Raw genomic sequence first — 21,448 nt, 5'->3', positions numbered from 1 at the left:
ATATCTACCGCTTGAGTCGGCCACAATTTTCTCAGCTGTGAATGAAATATCTTTGTGGATGAGTATAGCAGTGCCTCTGGCCTTGGAGTTGAATCTCGAGTGATAGACCTCCCCAACCCAGCTTCTACGAATTCTATTAACATCAGCGTTGCGAAAGTGTGTTTCTTGTAGAAACGCTATGCCCACATGCAACTGAGAGAGATGGGCCAGTACTCTATTCCTTTTAACTGGGTGGTTTAAGCCCTTTACATTCCAAGAGATCAAATTGAGCTTTCTATTCTTAACCCCAGTCATTTTGTTCAATAAGAAATCGATGCAGGTGAGTATAGCTGGTATTCTTATGGTGAAAAACTTTAAGTAGTGCAAAGCAAAAAAACGTGAAAAGAAAAGAAAAAGGGAAAAAAACTAAGAAACACAATCCAGAGGATATGCCCCCCACCCCACCATAGCACTTACCCAAACTAAGTGCTGTACTTAACCAACTACTACAAAAGCTTCTAAGATGCATTAAACCTAACATGCATCTTAGCACTCCTCACTCAAAAATTGTAAGTGACAACTTATATCATCATCATGAAACCAAGAAATGATGATAATCATGGTAATTTTGCAATAAAGGATAGACATTTACTTTACTGAGAACTTAGCATAACTTTGCAAAGTTGCAAAACATGTCTTTAGTAAAACGGATCACACATCTGTGAGAAAAAAAAAAAAAAAAAAAAAAAGCCCTCTCTTTTTCGCTAGTACACAAACAAGAAAGTGAGAGGGGCTGGGATCAGTCTACATCGTCGGTGGTCCGACACGAATAATAAACTGAGCTAGTGCAATGGTAACTTTAAGTTGTTTGTCAAATGCATAAAAAAAAAAAAAAAAAAAAAAAAAAAAAAACAGTGAAATTAAACTGGTCTCATATGTCAACTTTCAATATAATATCACAGCAGTTCGACACGGACTAGTAAACATAGCACCACTTACAGACTGTGACCAGGGGGAATAATCTCCAACAGTGCGCACATTTCAGCGGTCAAAAATGAGGAAACCAGCCGGTTAGTCCTCTAATGCGGGCATATCGTCGCTCCCCGCGGCCGCCGGAGCTTCCCCCGTCTTCTGGATATTTGCTTTGGCAAAGGCGGCTGCATCCTGCGGTGACTTGAACTCGTGTTTGGACCCGTTATATGTGAACCGGAGGGTTGCAGGATATGCGAGCGAGTATTTCACGCCAGCCTCCTGAAGTTGTTTCTTTACTGGGTTGAAAGCCGCTCTCCTTCGGACCAGGTCAATGCTGAGGTCAGGATAAAAGCTGATCTTCTGCCCCCGGTATGCCAGCTGTCCAGCTCGCTCCCAGGATAAGCGTAGGATCCGTTCCTTGGTCCGGTAATGATGTAGACGGGCGATCATGGCTCGCGGGGGCCCGTTTTGCTGCGGCGGTCTGAGGGCGCGGTGAGCGCGGTCCACTTCTGGTTTATGAGGGAAGCTGTCCTCCCCGAATACCTCCACCAGGAAAGTTTCCATGAAGGTGGTGGGATGACCGCCTTCAATTTTTTCCGGGAGACCAACAACTCTGATGTTCTGCCTTCGTGACCTGTTCTCCTGGTCATCCACGTGAGCACGGAGCTTTTCATTTTCAGCCTTCAAATCAGCATATGAGCGCTCCAGCGCGGTGACTCTGCCATCCACGTCGTTTAAACCTTCTTCCACCTCCTGGATTTTAACGACGTGAGATGAGACTGTGGACTGCAGCGTGGCAACCGTGCAACGAAGCTCCGACAGGATCTCGTCTTTCATGTGGTCGAGCAGTCCCTTAAAATCTTCACGGGTGAGTTGCGAGCTCGTGCTAGCCCCAGCCTCTGTAGCTTCGCCGGAGTAGCTACAGCTAGCTGCGGTCTCGCTCGACTGGGCCAAAGACGACTGGGTTGCTCTCGTGTTGGGTCTTCCGCTCATCATGAAGTCCTGCTGTTTGCCGAGTCTTACAACAAAGTTCTACACACCAAAATGTGTGTGTGTGGTTCGGATAATTTGATGATAAAAGTAAATAAATCTCGAAACAGGTGAGGAGCGCAGGAGTGTGCGTCTTCACTCCGCCATGACACCGGAAACCCCTATCTACTCTTTTTTTGACCAAAATAATTTGTTGAAGAGGCCGTGTGTGTTCTCATCAACAAGTGTTTTTGCCATTAATCCTGTATCTGATCAGCTTCAGCTTATCTAACATTGTGGAGGAAACAACACTTATCAATTAGCTGCTATTAAAACAGGTGACTGGTTTTGATGTTTGGAGTGCTCTGTGTATTTTTTTTTTTTTTTTGACTCAGCCAGTTTCACATCAAATTACTAATGAACTCAAAATTAACTCGTACTAAAGATACACAGCCAACCACACACGGCACTAAATAGTCACCTGTTGTAAAGTAAGTACAGAGGCTCTGAGCAGCCAAATGGACGTTTTTTTTTTTTTTCTCCAGATAACTAGGTGAAAATGAAACTGAACTTGTTAATTAGAGATGAGGCTGATATTTCTGTCACACAGTAGGAGGCAGCGTGCTGATCAGCATCTCTCAGTCATCCTCCATCACCTATGGAGAAGTACAGGGCCTCTTTAACCTCACACACTCATGTGTATATTGTCTATAGCGAGGCATTAAGCTGTTCCACTCTGTGTCTGGCCTTGATTGAAGAGATATATATGATGCACTGATCAATATTTTCCTGCAGCCCTGATATCGCTGCACTGAATGATGCTTCCTTCAACGGACAGTCAATATAGTTGTTCTCTTATCTGAAGATTTTCCAATTAATTATGTCGTTATCTCGGGAAAACAAAGTTTCATTTTCTTGAAGAAAGTGATCCCATCACCTCAGGGGGGAATGGAGGGAATAAACTGTATGGCTGTGTAGGGCTTCCATATAGAAAACTCACCATTCAAAGTTTATTGCAGCTTCAGCTACATTTAGAAGTTGGGGTCTAGGCTCTGGCCCATCACTCCCTGAATAGGATTTCATCATGAAGACATATCTTCATATCCACCCATTTGAGATGAAATTGACTATTTTTAGTTGATTTATTTATGGAATTTTATATATTTGGATTGATTTTATGTGCCCATATTTCTTTGAATGTTTCCTTTACTGATTGTTGTATGCATGTGTAAAGCTGTAAATAAATTGCCTATTTGGGATAAATAAAGTTGTATGAACTGAACTGAGCAGGTATTTTGCTTCGTGGAGACAATCTGAAATCCTGAGGGGAGTTCCTGAATCCTGCTGCAAGTCACAGGTCAGACTTCCAGCACTTCTGTGAGTATAACCTCCATCTATTGTTTTCCCCATTCCCCTTTACAGCCTCCCCCTCCTCGTCGGAGTCCGCCCCCCCTCTCATTTCTCTTGTTGAGGCTACAGTCCCTCAGTCAGACAGTGGTTGGGTCGATGGACTGAGAGAGCCCTCTACGGTTAAGAGTAATTGCCGACACTTAAGGCTTTCAGCGGAGATTGAGAGGCATTGCAGGACTGCCGAGTCCTTTGCACCTGTATTTCGCTGCCGTGGTTGACAGGGAGCCAGCTCTGTAATGAGTGGCCGTGTGCGCACAGTCGGGCCTGAATCACACGCCAGCTAATAGTTACTGAGAACGACTTCTTTTCTGCTGACGGCATGGCGCCAGCTGAGGAACACCGGGCCAACGCTCGCTCACCCCAACAAACCATTACCTCCACGGCTGCATGTTGTACAATGAAGCAGCCTGAGATACAAGATACATAAACCACCAATGATGGAGCAATGGATAAATCCAGCAAGTTAATGATAGACAGAATGTGACAATAATGATAAAAAAAATTAATTAACAACAAATGAATGATAGACATGATGACAGGTGGTTGTGCTTGGTGTTTATCTGTTGGAGGCTTCCAGGTATATCTGTGCTCAAAGTTGTTTTTTTATGTTCAAAGTATAAACAGGTGGTTTTGCATTTGAATTGGGGTTAGAACTCTGAAACTCCATGAGCGAGTTATTTTTTTAAAAACATATTTGCATTTGCAGGGCAGATTAGTGGAGCGATGGCCACTTAGGATGCATCCTGAATACGATTCAAATGATGAATGTCAAACAGTAAAGAGTCACTCAGACTTCATAAAGTCCCATCATAATCACCATGGGATTCAATATAAGCAGTTATGCTAAACAGGTCTTTAATTAGACGTATTAATGTATTAATTAGGACATGACTCCGCGCCAACATATAGTTGGTTGCATATTAATATGAACCCTGCATCTTAAAGCTTTGACTTCCTGTAGTTTCAACAGTTTTTATTTCCTCATTAATATGCAAAACAGCAGCTGCAGATTCTGCAGAGGAGCTCAAAATCTAATCAGATAATCTACTTTGCAAGGAGAACCTGTTGTAGGGAGACAAAGCTTCCTTTCAGGTATTGTTCCTGAGTATGTGTTCATAAATATGTGACTGGAAAGACAGAATACACTTAAATATAGTTTTCCTTCTGCACGTTTCCTCCTTTCTAAAGCTACTTCCAACACTAATAACTATAATCTACTGTGGAACATTTACCAAAAAGTTCCGGAAACTTCGGCACCCGTGAAAGACCTTTGATGAACACAGATGTGAGATATGTTAATGTGACAGGTGAGATATGCAGTACACACACTAACGCTACCGCACGACAACAGAAAACAGCTAAGACAATGAAGCTATTTCACACATGGCCAACGCGCCTCCACTACGCTGGCTGAATAAGTACTAAATCAATTATAAGTTACCCTAAAGCTGTTATGATAATGTACATCGTTTTTTAGACGGCACAACAAGCTAACCGTTTCCATTCTGCTGCATGTCGACACATAGCTAGGGGTTTAAAACAGCTAGCAGCAAAACTTTAATTACAAACGTTACCCTCCATCACTGTGATCCAGGCTACAACCATCGCAGTGACTGAGAGGAAAAAAAAAAACACACACACACCCAGATAAGACACAGCAGAACGTTTGGTGACATGACAAAAAGAAAAAAAGACACACACACACACACAGATTCAAACCAGAGAGAACAAGCATATGCAAAGAAATGATCTTAGAAAGAGATAAAAAGTGAGTGTCAGGCGAGGAGACGGACCAACAGAAATAATCACCAGGACAGATAAGCAGACTGTTTGAGATAAGGACAAATGCACAGGCAGACAAGTGTGAAATCCAGACATTCAGTGAGTGACAGCAGAGGACGACTTGAAAGGCCATGACTAAGCCAATATCCAGGCCTCATCTGCATACATTTCCATACGTGATGGGGCGGCGGCGGAGAGCTGCCGGCAGGTGGAGAGCGGAGGGAGACTCACCTTCCCCGGCGTTGTAAGCCAGAATGGAGCGGGTCCTCATCTGCTTCCCCTCGATGGTCTTGCTGGAGCAGGTCTGGGAGCAGGTGGACCACGGGGTCCAGTCGCTGAGCACGCAGTCCCTCGAGCAAGGCACCTCGCAGGGCACGGGCTCCGGGGCCGGGGTGGATGAGCAGAGGTTTCTGTCCACCGCCTCCCCTGGAGGAAAAAAACACACAACAGACCACAGAGTAAAGGACTGAACTATGGTGATAAGATCAGAATCAGAATCAGAATCAGAACTGTTTTATTGCCAAGAGCAGTAAAGGTCAGTTTACAGCACAAGGAACTTGTCTTGGTGTCAGGTGCAAACATAAAGGTACCAAAAATAGAATAGAATAAGAATTTAGAGAATTAAGAATTTAAATAAAATAAAATAGAATGAATTAAAATATTCTAGTGCAAAAGATATGCATATACTATATGCAAAAAAATACACATATACTATAAATACATATACTATATAAAATAATAGAATAAAGATATATACAAAAAACTACTAAATAAGTTGGTAACAAGATAAGATGGTGACAGCAGGGTGATGAGCTTTTGTTACAAGGTGGCACTAGAGAGAATATGATGGCTTCATATGGAGCAACAGTCTCTCAGTAATAATGAGGTAATAATAGACTAGAATCATGGGGATCTGCAGAAAAGCCAAGAGAATCCCTAACTCACTAACTCAAATACACTCACACACACTCACACAGAGCATATCAGACTGTGCCAGTCTAGTGATGTTGCAATTTTTAAATTTCTAGATGCATTCAGATGTGTAATTTATTCAAAGCAATTTCTAATTTCATTCACTGTGTGAAATATACCTGTCTATATTGAATTTATTATATCATAATATATTACAATATAATTTAATATTATAGTTTTTATATTCACGAGTTAAAATCTATCTATCTATCTATCTATCTATCTATCTATCTATCTATCTATGGAGTGAATGTTGTTGGTTTTACATGAACAGAAAAGAGGAATTATTTAAGAAATGAGGGCAGAGGAATTTCAGCATCAAAGGTACAGTACTGATATCAGCCCATTAAAACAGTGAAAAAGTTCACTGCACATTAGTGCTATATCAAGGATGATATCCTCATTAGTATGACTACACCACAGCCTCTTTATCAGTCTGCTTATATTAACGAGCTGCAATGTAAACAGCAGAAATTTCAAAGTGAGGCGTCACCTTTTCCTCGTTAATATATTGGTCTATTTACCCAAATTAAATGGTGGGGTCTGTCACAGTGTGCAATGCTGTGCCCTAAATACATCTGTGAAAATATGTTATGACCCACGACTAAATTTACACCCACTAACTGTAAAGACGGTCATTAAAGGTGCTGCTGGTTTAATGAGAGGGAGAAAAAAAAAAGCCCTGAGTGTAACAGGTTGATTTTATCAGTGTCAATGAAAAAACATATTTTTGAGTGCGGGTGAATTTTTTTTCTCCTGATTACGTGATAAAAAAGTTTACTCGCTAATCTTGGATGCACTCGGTAGCCTAGTAACTTGAGAGATGAGAATACATTTAAAGGCTCAAAGATTCAACAAGATGCATGAATCAAATTATCCCTCTCACACTACACTTCAGTACAGAGGCGGCGGGAGCAGCTGGGGAAATGAACAGCTGTGTGTCTTAATTGATAGCACAATGTCAAGCACACAGCCCATTTCAAATTGCGGAGACGTGCTTGTTTTCTTAAGACGCTCGTTCTCCCCGACACAACTCTGGGAGGGAGATTCTCCAAACTGGCACAGGCTTCGACTTGGCATTCTGCGCTCGCCTCGTGTGTCTAGTTTACAAACTAGGAGGAAATCTGCAGACAAGAAGTGCAGATTTGAAACACACAATAAATCCATGATCCACATCATTTCATAAACAGCAGGTAGAGGGGATTCAGTGTGGAGGAAGCTGGATTTATTCTACTTGTGAGTCGTGTGGAGTGTGTACTTGTTCCTTACTTGATTGTTTCTATTTTATGCCACTTTATTCTTATACCCCACTGAATTTCACAGGAAAATTATGTACATTTTTACTTCTTTGAGCTTCAATGGTTATAAGCAGCTCCAGTTTCATTTGTAACAACAGTGAAATATGGTGAGCACTTTTACTTTTGATACTTTAAGCACATCTGGCAGTTAATACTAGTGTTTCTGAGGGGGTAGCCTGCTCCACCATGGCTGTCTTGACTCCGCCTCCCTTCTGACTAATCCAAAAAGAGGAGGGGCTTTGGTGAATGCCAGTTTGCGGCAAGCATATGCTCATTCACCTGTCACTCAAAGTATCCAGTCTCAAGATAATGCAGAACTTGAAGCCTTGAAGCGACTTACGACTTTGTAGCGTTCCAGGCAACCCACTCGTGTTTTTCCTTCCTGTTGCACCTGTTTTACCTGTGAAAGTCACTATAACGGCCACTCGTAACTTCATGCCGTCCTCTCTCCTCATTGGATAAAACTTGTAGGATACAAGAAAAGTTTTCTCCTCGGCTCAGAGCAGAGTGACTGACAGACCCGTGTTTCGGTCCAAACACTCTATGTAAGTGATTGCCGTCGGAAGATATAACTATTTAAGACTTATATTAACACAAAAATATCGCTTACTTCTGCTTTAATGGAATTATAACAGGTGAATTACAAAAAAAGCACATTCCTGAACAGTGGAAGGAGGGAATTAACTAAAGAGAGCAAAGTCAGGATGTAATCATGTTTTTTTATGCTGTAAACTCATGGATCTATGGAGGTTGAGTCACTCTCTGAGCCAGACTTGATCATTCAAGGAACTGCAGTCTACCACTATTTGTAATTAAGCAATTTTACATCGTCGTATTGGAACTGTTACTCCTTGATTTACATAAAACAATTACTAGTGTAATAAAAAAAAAAATCTACATATCCATAAGGACTAATGGGAACAGAAGGTTCGGAATAAGCCCAACCTCAGGAATTATGTGTAAATCAGCACTGAGCCTTATGCGAGACTTGATTTAAAGAGAGAGTACAGAGGTCCCTGTGTGCTCAGTTAACAACTGATACTTTCCACCAGCAACTGAAGTAGGCAGGTATAAATGTATCCCTGAAGAGCGGAGGTTTTCTATTTTATATGACCTTGGTGTTGTGGAGGATGAATTTCATTTCATGTTTCATTGTGCGTTGCTCATCGATTTGTGAAACCATCTGAGAAAATTCAGCATAAGAACCTGGTCTGATAGTGATATGTCTACATGACTCTTTATGGAGGACTTTTTTATTTTAGCATGATTTCTAGAAAAGCAGCTAAGACAGAGAGCACTGTATCCAATTTGTAATGGAAACTGAATGCACTGAAATGTTCTCTGGGATTTTGTTTTAATTTGAATTTCAAATCGACTTAACTCTGTGGTCATCCTGATTACTGTTGTCTCGTTAAAAGTTTTAGGTTTTTATAGAATAGGAGGATGTCTGGCCTCCTGTCTGGATGATACAAATGTAATTTAATGGAATATAAAGACTTGAAGTCATTATATTTGGTCTGTTGGACTCACTGGGCTGTGAAGTTGCACTGTGCTGCTTCAGACAAACAGAAGTTGTTATGTTGGTGAGGGCAGGGGAATTGTATAGAACTGGATTAAACTTAATTTGCAAATAATTTTTAATCACAGGCTAAATCGATCAATCTGTCAGGCATCAAAAATCTCCACACTAATCTAAGCAGAGACGTGTCTGATATTCCTGCATTTACACATGTGATGCTTCACCACGGAAATTATTTAAAACATTTCATTTGCGTTTCTCATATTTACATTGACAGCTGATTATGAAGCTTTTTTTCATGGATTATCTGTAGAATATTCATACTGATGCACTTTTGACTCGGGTCTATCTTCACACCAAAGTGGCACTGAACATGCAAAGAGCAGAGCCACATGGGAATCCTGCATTTTTTTTCACACTACTGTTCATGTTTTATTAATAAACTCCACGAACCAGCCATATGTGAATGTTATTAACCCACATATTCCGTCTATGTTGCCGCATGTTCTGCCGTGAAGCAAGCGGAGAACATTTTTATTCTGGAAGCGACGCATACTACGCCACACCGGGAAAAAATGTAAATCTTCCAACGGCTGAATCAAAAATTTCAAGCAGTGGAGAATCGCTTGAGCTTCAAAAGTCAGGACAGGCCCGACTTTGCATTAAGATGTCACTTTGACAGATATGCAGTGAACCAATCATGACTGAACTCAGAGGGCATGGAAATAAGAAGTGACAAGGAGCCCTCACAGTTTTTAGGCTCCGACATGAATGAACGGAGCATCTAGCGCGAGAGGAAGACGTCCACGCTCGGTGTGTGGAGAAGAAGCGGCTCTCTGCCTAAGTGGGCAGTGCATTCAGCACGGGGAATATCAATAGCCAGTTTCAATAACATTTGTATCGACCTTTGCTTGTTGTCTGGGGCCCTGGCTGTGTGTGGCCTTTTCTTTTATGACTGGGACATACTCCGAGAAAAATATACTGCCGACATTGCAGTGAAAAATCTCTGAGGCGAAAAAAAGCAGAGCTGAAAATCCAAACAGAACAAATCAATTCTCATCAGATGAGGGAGTGAAGGTGGGAGGGATCAATCAGCCGAAGTCAGAGGGGGGAGAGAGAACAGTGTGGAGTTTCTGTTACTCCTGCAACACATGGGAGAGGAGGGGGTAGGGGTGAGTGGGTGGGTGGTTGGTTGTCAGGGGTGGTGAGTACCCAGCAGCCCCACATCAACCTCAGAAAGCACCTACAGCCCAGGCTTGGGCCCAATCCCAATTCTCCCCCTTAGCCCTTTCCCTTAATTTTGCACGTTCATGTGAGGGGTAGTGGTGTCCCAATTCTACTTCTGGTCAAGAGCTAGGGCTAAGAGGAAGGGCTACATAGCCCTATCAAGATTATCACTTAAAACAAAGGGGTACAACGGATTTCCCATAATAGTTGTATAAATAACTAATGTGGCATTATTGATTTTAGAGTTACGACACTTGTTTTTTTTCACTACATATTAGTAGTAGCCTAGTAACGTCTGTTTTCTTCTTAAAAGTGCAAGTGGTTATCATACCATACCATACCGTAACAATGTTAACTTAAAGCAGAAGTAAGTGATATATTTGTGTTAATATAAGTCTTAAATAGTTATATCTTCCGACAGCAATCACTTACATAGAGTGTTTGGTCTGAAACACGGGTCTGTCAGTCACTCTGCTCTGCTCTGAGCCGAGGAGAAAACATTTATCGTATCCTACAGTTTTTATCCAATGAGGAGAGAGAACGGCATGCAGGGCTGTGTGTGCAGCCAAGGGACGCCGTGAATGTGGCGACGTAGGGACGAGGACTGTTATGGTGCGTTCAAGGAAACTCGTATTTTTCCGACCGTGAAGTCGTACCAGTTCGATCTGGTACGAGTTCACCGGTCGGAAGTTACGAGTGGCCGTTATAGTGACTTTCACCGGTAAAACAGGTCGGAAAAACACGAGTGGGTTGCCTGGAACGCTACAAAGTCGTAAGTTGTGACTTGAAGCTGTAATTTACGATTTCAAAAGCCTGCCTGGAACGCAGCATTAGCGAAAACGACCGGACCACTTACTTCTGCTTTAACAAAATAAATTTCAATGTAGACTGATCGGTTCATTGTAAATCGTTGATTTATTTATGTAAATGTGGTGATATCTGTAAATACTTATCCCGAGGCAGCGCTGCTCTTCTGTCCAGCAATACGCAACTGAAGCTTCACTATTCATTCAAACAAACTAATGTGACTGCCACAGTTGTTAGATTTTATCAATGAGATAATCTCCTAAAAAGAGTTTAACCAGCAAATTTCCTAACAGGCGATATCTGGTTAAACTGACCACAGACTGGGGATTTAACAGTGACTTTCTCGCATGAAAAAATATTTAAACTTTTAGCAGCTGCTGCGGCGATAGCGATGCTAATTTGTTAGCCCTTCTATGAGATTTTACATTATACGTTAGCATTAAGCTAGCAGACTTTATGCTTAGTTGTGACACTGGCTGAGTGTGGTTTTAACGTTGTATCAAACTATGTGGGTTTGATTGAACATCTTTGATGATTAAATACATATTGCCGCTTAATATGTTTTATGTATGGCATTTTTACAGCTAGGCTAATGATTAGCCGCTAATCTTAATGATGACGTAACGGCAGTTGAGTGGCGTCTCGTTTCCTAGGGGAATGTTAGGGGAAGGGGTGAAAACATAGGGCTAAGGGGGAGAATTGGGATTGGGCCTTTAACTGTGATTTGTGGTCAGTTGTACAAGGACAGATGGAGTTCTGTGGTGGGGAAAACAGGACCACAGTCGTCACACAGGATCATAAAATGCTAATTTACGCGAGTGCATTTGGATGTGAAGGAGATTCCTCGTGCTGCAGCTCTGTCTAACTTCACATGCTGAATGAATAAACATGGTATGTAATCCACAGCTTACCAGGGAAAAAGGAACTGAATTAAAATCAATACTGTGTCGTGCCTTATTTAGTCTAACAGTTGTGCTTCAGCTGAGAGCAATAGGGAAAAAGCGGAGCGCCGCGCCACTGCTGGCTCTTATATTAAAGATTTACAGTAATAAAGAGCAGCAGTAAAAATCAGGAGCAGCAAAGGGCACGAGATATTCCAAGACCCACGGAGGATTGATTTGATTTAGTGTGAGTAAGGTTTAATTGTGCGTGCAGAGAGAGGAAGACTGTAATGAGAAAGACAGCGTGAGAGAGGTGGCGACGCTGAATCGAGCAAGCGTTAAAGTAGGAGAGGTTTAACAGGGAGAGGGGAGGGAGAGAGGGAGGGGGAGTGGGGGGAGAGGGAGAGGGGAGAGGAGTCTGGAGAGAACTCTTCACAAAGTTGATGAATGGCGAACCAGGAGTCCAGCCGTGGAAATCTCCTCACGTACATACAGAGCTGTGCAGCCAGAGGTCAGCACAGAGGTCACTTTGGAAATGTAGAGTTTTTCACACAAGGTCAGAGCTGCACTTCCTCGCAAACGGAGGCACAACACACTCTACAGATGAGTAAATGGAAAGCAGGAGTTTGTGTGATAATGCTATGGCCTCTATAGAAACAATATGTTGATGAGTGAACTGCAGGTTACTGAGAGCTATAACTCAGCTTGGGTTCGATCTTCCTGGACAATAGGGCTTTGGCATCGAACTTCGTTATTCGAATATTTGAATATTAAAAATAAAAAGATATTTAAACGAATATGGGGCAGCTCTAAATATTCTAACCTGTTATAAGCATTATTTTTAGTAAATGTGTTTGCCTGAAAACGGATTCAAGGCTTTTTTCAGCCTGTTGTAGTTGTGAAACACAAGCTCATTAGCTTTGATCACCTGGGGCTCCTGTACTTATGACGTTATCACGTCATTAGCGCTTGACGCCTGTTCACACTTCTTCACTGAAAAACAAGGGCGGAGCAAAAGGCTGCGAGTGCGACAACCACGGAGGGAGAAGTTGAAATATACACAGTGTTTCCTTTACATTCATTTAGGAGTGGCGGGCCGCCATTCCGTTCATTCATCTCCGCATAGCGCTGCTTCTTATTGGCATTCACGCACACGCACACACACACACAGAAGCGCGCATGCATGACAGCAGTGCGCGGTGAAAGCAAAACTTTATAAATATATATATATATATATCCTGTCGCTTCGGGGGGATGGGGGGGGTATTAATATTAATAAACAAAAGAAAGTTCAAATATAATTTTTTGGGGGCAAATGTCAAAGCCCTACTGGACAATGAGGGTGAATTATCCCGTCGTCTCACCGTTGCTGTTGATGCACTGGACCTGTGCCAGCTGAGCTCCGGGCCCGCATGGCTTCTCGTCGCCAGGGACGCACTGATCCAGGCTGAGCAGCCGCCAGTCGTAGCAACTGGGCTCGTCGCACGGCACCGCCTCCACCAGGTGGGGGCAGTTCCCAGGCCCCCCTGTCGGCTCGTTGGTGATCTGTCGCTTCCTCAGTTTGAAACCTGCAGAATGGAAGAAGACAGAGTGTTGAGCTGCTCTCATAGAGAACCATGCCGAGTCTGTTATCACTGTCTTTTCAGATTCAGGTACTTTATAGTACGTTGTGCTTTCTCTCCAGAGAAATCTTCACTACATGTATTTGAATTCTTTAGCTTCTACTTACCTCAAAGATTTTGATTTTTGAAAAAAGCTTTTATTATCACAAACCTATTTCATTGCTAAAAGCATTTTGACTTGAAGGAGCCCATTGTTACATTATCTGTACGTTCATAACTGCTACACTTAAGAGACATTTCTCTTCCTTCTTCTCATAGGATTTCATTTAAATATCTACTCACAGGTCCAATTATCCAATGTTTAATGAGGAGAATCAAAATATATATATTATTTTGTATCGGAGAAATGATTTGTTTTCATCTTTCCTTCCCCTTTAATCATCTCACAATCCTTCAGATTCATCCAGTGACCCTTAATCAGTCTCAGAGCACTTCTACTGCTGAATGTCTGACAACACTTCTGGCCTTTTACCTGAGTAGGTTTGGACTGTTTGGAACTGTGTGATGGTGGTACTTGAAGGAAATGAAGTATTTTTTTCAACCACTGATGATAGATGGTTGTGATTAGCTTGGTTTGGTTTGATGGCTGACTTGTTCAGACAACTCATTAATACTAATGGGAATATGAGAAAAATGGGGCGAGCTGGAGGCGACCACTAATCTCACCCCCGCCCATATTGTTCTGGTGGGTTTTTACAGTATACCTCCGATAATGTCACAGATGAGCAGTTCCAACACACATGTGACCAACGAACCAAGTCAAGCAGAAGTTGGACTCTGACATTATTTTGAAGCTTCAGCGAACAGAGCAGTGCGTTGATCATTTAACGGCTCTTTCACATTCATCACATTAGATGTATCTATCATTTTGCACAAACAATTTACTTTCACCCAAAATATGAACGTCCTGATTGGACGAGCGCCAGATGTTATTCTATGTTATTCTAACATGGCAGCACTAAAACCCACACGCATGTTCCCTATGTATTTTTAACAAGCTGACCTGCTAAGTCTACAGACATTCAATCATGAACTATTCATAAAGATATATGGTGAGGTTACAGCTGCTATAAACATAATAATATAAAGTAGTAAACCTTGTGATGAAGATTGCAGGCTCATTAAGGCTTTCAGGCTGAATAATAATGTTTATTCAGTACTGGATACTAATTATATTGGTCTCTTATAAAAAAAACAAAACAAAAAAAACAATGAGTGTTGAATGGAGCATGAAAAGCATTTACTACACTGTAAAATCAAATTTGTTTTGTTTACCACAGCGGAAGTTAGTAAAATAAAATATGCATAATAATCTACTTTGTTATTTCCACATTAAATTAAATACGTTGGTATAATTGCTGGGAAAAAAAAGGAAAAGGAACAAAGTAAGAAATCATTGCTTTTCATCAAAAAGAAACAGAACAACATAATTTAGCTCACTGTTCCAAGGATAAGATGAAAAAAACAAATTGAATATGTTTTGTTTGTATGTATGTTTGGAAAAATGTCAAATATGATTAAAGACAGTGGCAGTGACTCACATTTTTAAGATAGCCTGTGTTTTTATTTGAAGTGTTTTTCCATAAGATATACATAAGGTGCTCAAAGGATTCAGAGACCATCTCAGTGTAGTTTTACATCTTCTCTCTCAGGCTTCTCTCTGGAGCTCTAGCAACAACAGGACTGTGTCAGCCAATCAGAAGAGAGGAGGGTCTGAGCCTGCCCTTCTGACTGGCTGACTGTTTCTTAGTGATCCAATAAAAATCGAGCAGATTCCAGGTTGCATGCTGAGAGAAACCAAGTCCTGCAAGTGTTGGGTGGTGGGTCTGGGTGGGCTGACAGCAGAGCAGTGGCTGCTTTGTTTTGACATCACAAAGTCACATAAGTCCTAATGGAGGGTTTAACGGCTCCGTTTCTGAATACAGACTGTGTGTATTTCTCTGTGGACTGAGACTTTGATACTTTGAGTATTAATATAGAACCTAGACTTGATCAGTAATCAAAATCTCACTTTATATAATATGCCAGACAATAACTCTAAATAGCTGATCGATCATAATAACATTTACAATGTGACACATGGCACCTTTAAACCTTTAAATGACATATTTGCACTGATGTCTTTGTACCTTTCTTTGCAGCCTGATCCTCACAGTTCTCAAAGGTGCAGGGCCCCCAGGCGCCCCACGGTGACACCTCACAGTCGATGGGGCAGGGGATGTGGCACAGCTGGGACCTGTTGGGGATCGGCCCCTCGCACAGCCTGTTCTCCACCGGCCGCGAGGCTGCACGCGCACACCGAATGAAAAGGGGAAAACAGAAAATGAGCAGCAGATACAACAACGAACCTGCTTCACTTTGATCCTCTCCCAGTTCGTCATCTCTACGTGGATGGGTATTTTTACCAGCATCACAACCAACAGGAAACAGGGGACACAGGGTGCTTATTTACTTTGGTTCCTGGTATTAAAAATCCCCATAGAGAGCAGATGAGAACCACTGTGCTAGAAAACAACAAAACACAAACAAAACAAAGCGTGTCTGTGAAGTCGACACTATTATCCCTTTGTTTTGTTTATCGCCTCCCTGTTAGGATGTCAGAATGATAAATTAGCAGTGATTATCTTGTGCAGAGCCTTGCTTTGCAACATAAAACATGGTGGAGTCCTGCCCACCGACTCTCCAGCCAGCCAGAGACGGGAGAGAGGATTCAACAATGCAACGCAGAAGGTGTGAGAGAGTGGTGACGACGTCTTGGCTGGAGTTTACACGGCGAGGTGTGATTTAGCATCTACTTTCCCTCCCCGCGCCACAGCGGACTTAAAAAGCCCTTTCCATAATGCAGCTGGTAAGTGCGTTTCTGTCTGAACTCCCACTGAGGAACTTTGTCGAAAAATAAAAAAGGGAGAGATGCTATCGCCATGCAAAGGCACAGCTCTGTGACAGCTGTGAAGATCACATTTCTCTGCTGAGCCATAGCATGATAAATACATTTGATGTGTGGATGTGTGGAGTTTCTGAAGATACATACTGCGTTGATGCATTTATGCATGCACATTTTGTATGTTGGTGTCAGCGTCGTTTCAAAGTAATGCTAGTATTTTCCAGCTGTGTGTACCAGTTTTTTTTTTTTTTTGTAGGCTATTCATTTGATACTAGAAAGTGGAGATTGACAGAAAATATGAGACAGAGATTGAGAAGAAACCTCTCAGTCTGAATGTTAAACAGTGATCTGCATGGGCCTTAAAGGGACAGTTTGACATTTAGTCATTAGCCTACACTCACTGGAAACAAAGAGAATCACAATCAGTGCAATTGTGCAGCAAAGTGGCTCTGTCTTAAGTTTAACAACCTGCTGCCAGCACCTTTACAGCTGACTAATTAACACGCTTCATATTTGTTTAACACATAAAACTGACGAGTTATTTTACAGGAATACTGGGAGCAGCAAAGTCACGATGAGACAAGATGATGATCAAATGTTTGTGAGAGCTTGGGAGGCTCTCATAAGATTCCTTCCTGTTTCCAGCTGCTTCATGATTATAGCGCGCAGACATGAGAACGGTTTCTATCTTCTCATCTGATTCTCATCAAGACGGCAAATATTTCCCAAAATGTTCAATATTCCTTTAAAGCAGCGGGGCCAGCGGTGCTCCACCTCCGTGCTTCCAGGTCGATAAGACGGAGTCCTGCTCACTCAGCAGGTGGGTTCAGCCCCCCCCCCCCCCCCCCCCGCCTGGAGCTCCTTCTGAAGCCTCATCTGCTTCACAGCTACACACGTACAGAGCAAATATGTCCACCTGATTTCACCCTAAATACACATTCAAAGCTTGTGAATAATTGATATTAAACAGTGTTAAAAAAAACAAACAGAAACAGAAAGAGCGAGTGTTAAAAGAAGCCAAGATTAAAGGGGCTATTTGTAGGTTTTCTGTACTGGTTAAGGTGATTGTGGTGATGCAGCCAGTGGTGTGCTTGGGGACGGGGGTCAACCCCCTGGTGGCCCAATTGTTGAAAAACACACGCTAACATGCCCTCTTGGGAGCCAAAACGCATGCTAACGTGCCCTCTTCAGTGGCGAGGACGTGCTGTAGGCTATGTGCCCTTTTTTTTTCTTTTCACCCCTGCCCTTCAAAAAGTCTGTGCACGCCACTGGATGCAGCCATTGTTGTTCAGCACTTCTTCTTCATGGCTGGACTATAGGCTAAACAGATACTGACTAGGCTAACTGGTTAGCATGCTAACTTCAGTAGAAGAAAACACATGCTAGAAACCAGAGTACTGGTGCTGCATCTGGAGACAAAGGAATGACTTTCCTCTACACTGAGAAGTAAACAGACATTAATCGACATTATGTATGTAGGAATAGCTAAACTTACAATGAGCTCCTGTAACTAAAACTAAATTTTCCAGTCTGTAATTTCCTGCTGTAATTTAAGCAGAGATAGTGAACATTGGAGTAATTTTTCTCCCCTGAATAAATGCCAGCAGGAAAATTAAACTCTGAAGTGGATATCAAAGCTACAGCAGCTATTTCAAGCCCAGTTTGACTAAATATTGTTAAAGCTGTGTCTTCTGTAATCAACTCCTGACACTCCAGATCCTCCAACAGCACCTGTTAGTGTGAGCAGACTCTGTTTGGTTTTAATTTGATGCAATGAGAGAACATTGACTGAATTGGCACCATCTGCTTTGCTATCTGTTTCTCGGCGTATTACATAATCCGTCCCGCAGAAAAAGAAAACTCTGCTTTGTTAAAACTGGCCCTTAGTCTTGAGACGACATCGATGGTCGTGGCATGAAAGTTAAACACTCGTGTACAAGATGGCTGTGAGATTGTCTCTCCACAGGGTGCGAGATGGATTGATCTCCACTTTTCAAGTATTGAGAGATAAGTTTCAAATGTTTTTTTTCCTATTGTGGATGTTTAGTGATTCACACACACAGAGAAAGAGAAAGAATCTCTTCACATGTTCAACCTGAGGCACTTTATTTCCTGTATTCCAACTGTTCCTACAAGACATCTAAGAGCTTAAAGTCTCACATAGTCATGAGAGCTGAATCATAATTCCCTCAGAACTGTACAGGGGAAGGTAAGTGGGGCTTTTGAAATGCAAAATGGTTAATTCCTCTTACAAATACACTGCAAGTCAAATACCCAGTTTGCTGAGCCACTGTTAATCCACGTCTTATTAGGAACTACACTGACTTCAATCTTTTAACATCAATCCATTTGTGAATACAAAATTGAGGACCAACACAGTTTTGGTCTCTGAGTGATAAAGAGAGCAAGAGAGGGAGAGAAACTTTCTCTGCATCCTTCTTCTCTATTAGTCCATTTTATAGTGCGCTCCCCAGTGAGTTCATTTTTCTATTGTGCTGAACTGACAACGGAGGGGGGAAAAAATCCCTCATGTGAGTGTGGCTTACTGTCTGCAGCTGTGGAAAATGTCTCACGTCTCACTTTCCACATTCTGTTTGTGAAGAGAACAAAGTTTTTTCTTACAGTCCCTTCAAAGTTTCCCCTCTTCTGCCCGGCGTTTAGTGGAGAGAACACAACTTTGTTGTAAAGCTACTTATCCCTTTGTTGGGTTTGGTGACGACACCGAACGCTCCGAATACAGAGAGGCAATGTGAGCTGGAACTTTGGTGAAAACACATATTTGTATTTGTGTGTGTGTACACGTCACATGTCATCATCACAACACTACAGCATCACAGAAAAGCTTCAGAAAACGGTTTAAATCAATATTTGAGGTGAGGAGAGGAGAGGAGAGGAGAGGAGAGGAGAGGAGAGGAGAGGAGAGAGGGGGTGAGGAGGGGAGAGGAGAGAGAGGGAGAGGAGAGGAGAGGAGAGGAGAGAGGGTGAGGAGAGGAGAGGAGAGGAGAGGAGAGGAGAGGAGAGGAGAGGAGAGGAGAGGAGAGGAGAGGAGAGGAGAGGAGAGGAGGGGAGAGGAGAGAGGGAGAGGAGATGAGAGGAGAGAGGGTGAGGAGAGGAGAGGAGAGGAGAGGAGAGAGGGTGAGGAGGGGAGAGGAGAGAGGGTGAAGAGGGGAGAGGAGAGGAGAGGAGATGAGAGGAGAGAGGGTGGGGAGAGGAGAGGAGAGGAGAGGAGAGGAGAGGAGAGGAGAGGAGAGGAGAGGAGAGGAGAGGAGAGGAGAGGGAGAAGAGAAGAGAAGAGAAGAGAAGAGAAGAGAAGAGAAGAGAAGAGAAGAGAAGAGAAGAGAAGAGAAGAGAAGAGAAAGTAAAATAAAGAAAAGAGAAAGGAAAGGAGACAGGAGAGAACAGAGAGGAGAGACGGTAATAAAGGACAGCAGTGTAGGACAGAGCAGGAGTGGCTGACAGTGAATAAGAAGTGGATAAAACGGGATGTGGAGGTAAAAAATGAGTCCTGGGGGGGCGTAGAGCAGGGGGGCGGGGCTGGGCTCCGTTATCAGCGTGACTAAAGACACCTACCTGTAATCTGGAAAGTGATGGAGAGGAGAGGGGGGACACTAGGCTTCTGCTGTCTTTGGGTCTGACCCGCTGCAATTACAGGGGGGGGAGATAGCGCTATTAGCTACGCACATACCGGGGGACACCGAGGCATTATCAAACAAACACGGAGGGGGGTAGTGGGGGGTGGGAGGGGCAGCACACCAGACACAAGCAGAGACTGATGCCACAGCCGCAGCAGGAGAGGCCTGGTGACCCTGTTTACTATCAAATGCTGCAGAGCTAGATTCAATCTGAGCCTCGGCCACACAACAAGATCATTCCTGTTTGTGATTCTTTAATTTTGCTACGCTCAGATCGGTCTCATGGTTGGTGAACAAAAGCCACGCAGAGTTTCGGTCACCATGTCATCTGATCAGGTCAGAGATGCTGGTGTTTGAGGATCAAAATCATTCTGATTACAGTCTCTTTAATGACTTATCTTTCTTCTCTGGTCTGATAGAACTCCTTTGTTTCACAGCAGCTAATTAATTAACTCCTGATTGTCCTGGTTCTACATTGTCTTTTAAGACTTTCCAAGCACGGAAGCATTTGGGGAAATGTGCTTATTTGCTGTGTTTCCAAGAGAGAGAGAGAGGGAGGGAGGGAGAGAAGCTCTGTGCTGGATGTGTTCAGTACATGTAGTCAGGACATGGTGAGGCTAGCTTAACATAAATACTCTGTCTAAAACATGGTTAAATGGCAATTTGTGTTTTTTAAAAATGTGTTATTGAGCTGCAGGTGCAGTGATGGTTTCTCACTGCAGCTGCAGATGCTGCACAGAAAGTTCTGGGCTGAAGGATAAACTGTTCCTGCAGCTTTCTCCTACCAGGAGAATTATCCTGCTTTATTTTTTCTTTAGGAGGAAGTGCATCAGCAATGAGCTGTGCCTTGGGATTCCGATTTCTCACTTCTGACGCCTACTTCTCTTAATTGTGTCTTTGTTTTTTTTCCCTTTCTACTCCTTGATATTTTTCTTTGTTCAGATGTAATAATTGGTCACAAAGAGGACAAATAATGAGAAATATGAAACTGGAGCATAAAACCATAAATTGCTGTTTCCACATGTCTGTTCCTCTACACTAGGTTAAAGGACATGTGTTTTAACAGCGGACAGCTCAGGCTAGTAGTTTCCCCCTGCTTACTGTCTCTGTGCTAAGCTAGGCCGACCATGTGGAGACTCCAGCTCTTTATATAACACACAGACGTGAGATTGATATTGATTTTCTTATCTCACTCTTGGAAAAAAAGAGCAAATGACCACATTTCTTTCATATCTTCCGTGGCTGCAGTCGCCCCGCGTTTTCAGGTGACATTCAGGTGATTCTGGTTCCTGCTGGGTTCTCAAAAGACCTTCGTCTATATCTGCATTTACACTATGTACTTATGAATTTAAATGAGCCTCCGCTGATGCACCTTTACAGGACTTTTAAATAAATCCTCCAATCAGATAGTGGGGAAGGTGACCAAGATGTCAGCTCCCACAAGGTTGGAAGCAAGTGCTTTACAGGTCGGTATCCTCCGGCGGCTACGCATAC

General features: G+C 42.7%; 1 protein-coding gene across 1 annotated transcript in view; it reads right to left on the bottom strand.

Moving 5' to 3' along the window:
• Positions 1–21,448, bottom strand: part of thsd7ab (thrombospondin, type I, domain containing 7Ab) — a gene marked incomplete at both ends in the record, with an annotated part of 221,581 nt that overhangs the window by 116,889 nt on the left and 83,244 nt on the right. Inside the window, 4 exons of the mRNA XM_083989779.1 lie at positions 5,344–5,538; positions 13,181–13,384; positions 15,568–15,723; positions 19,893–19,961. Of these exons, the coding sequence (XP_083845905.1) occupies positions 5,344–5,538; positions 13,181–13,384; positions 15,568–15,723; positions 19,893–19,961 (624 nt within the window). The remainder of the gene's footprint in view (positions 1–5,343; positions 5,539–13,180; positions 13,385–15,567; positions 15,724–19,892; positions 19,962–21,448) is intronic.

This window comes from Trachurus trachurus (genome assembly GCF_905171665.1).
Source record: "Trachurus trachurus genome assembly, chromosome: 16".
Classification (NCBI taxonomy): Eukaryota; Metazoa; Chordata; class Actinopteri; order Carangiformes; family Carangidae; genus Trachurus; species Trachurus trachurus.
Note: the sequence above shows the minus strand (reverse complement) of the source record. Positions and strands in the feature narration are given on the sequence as shown.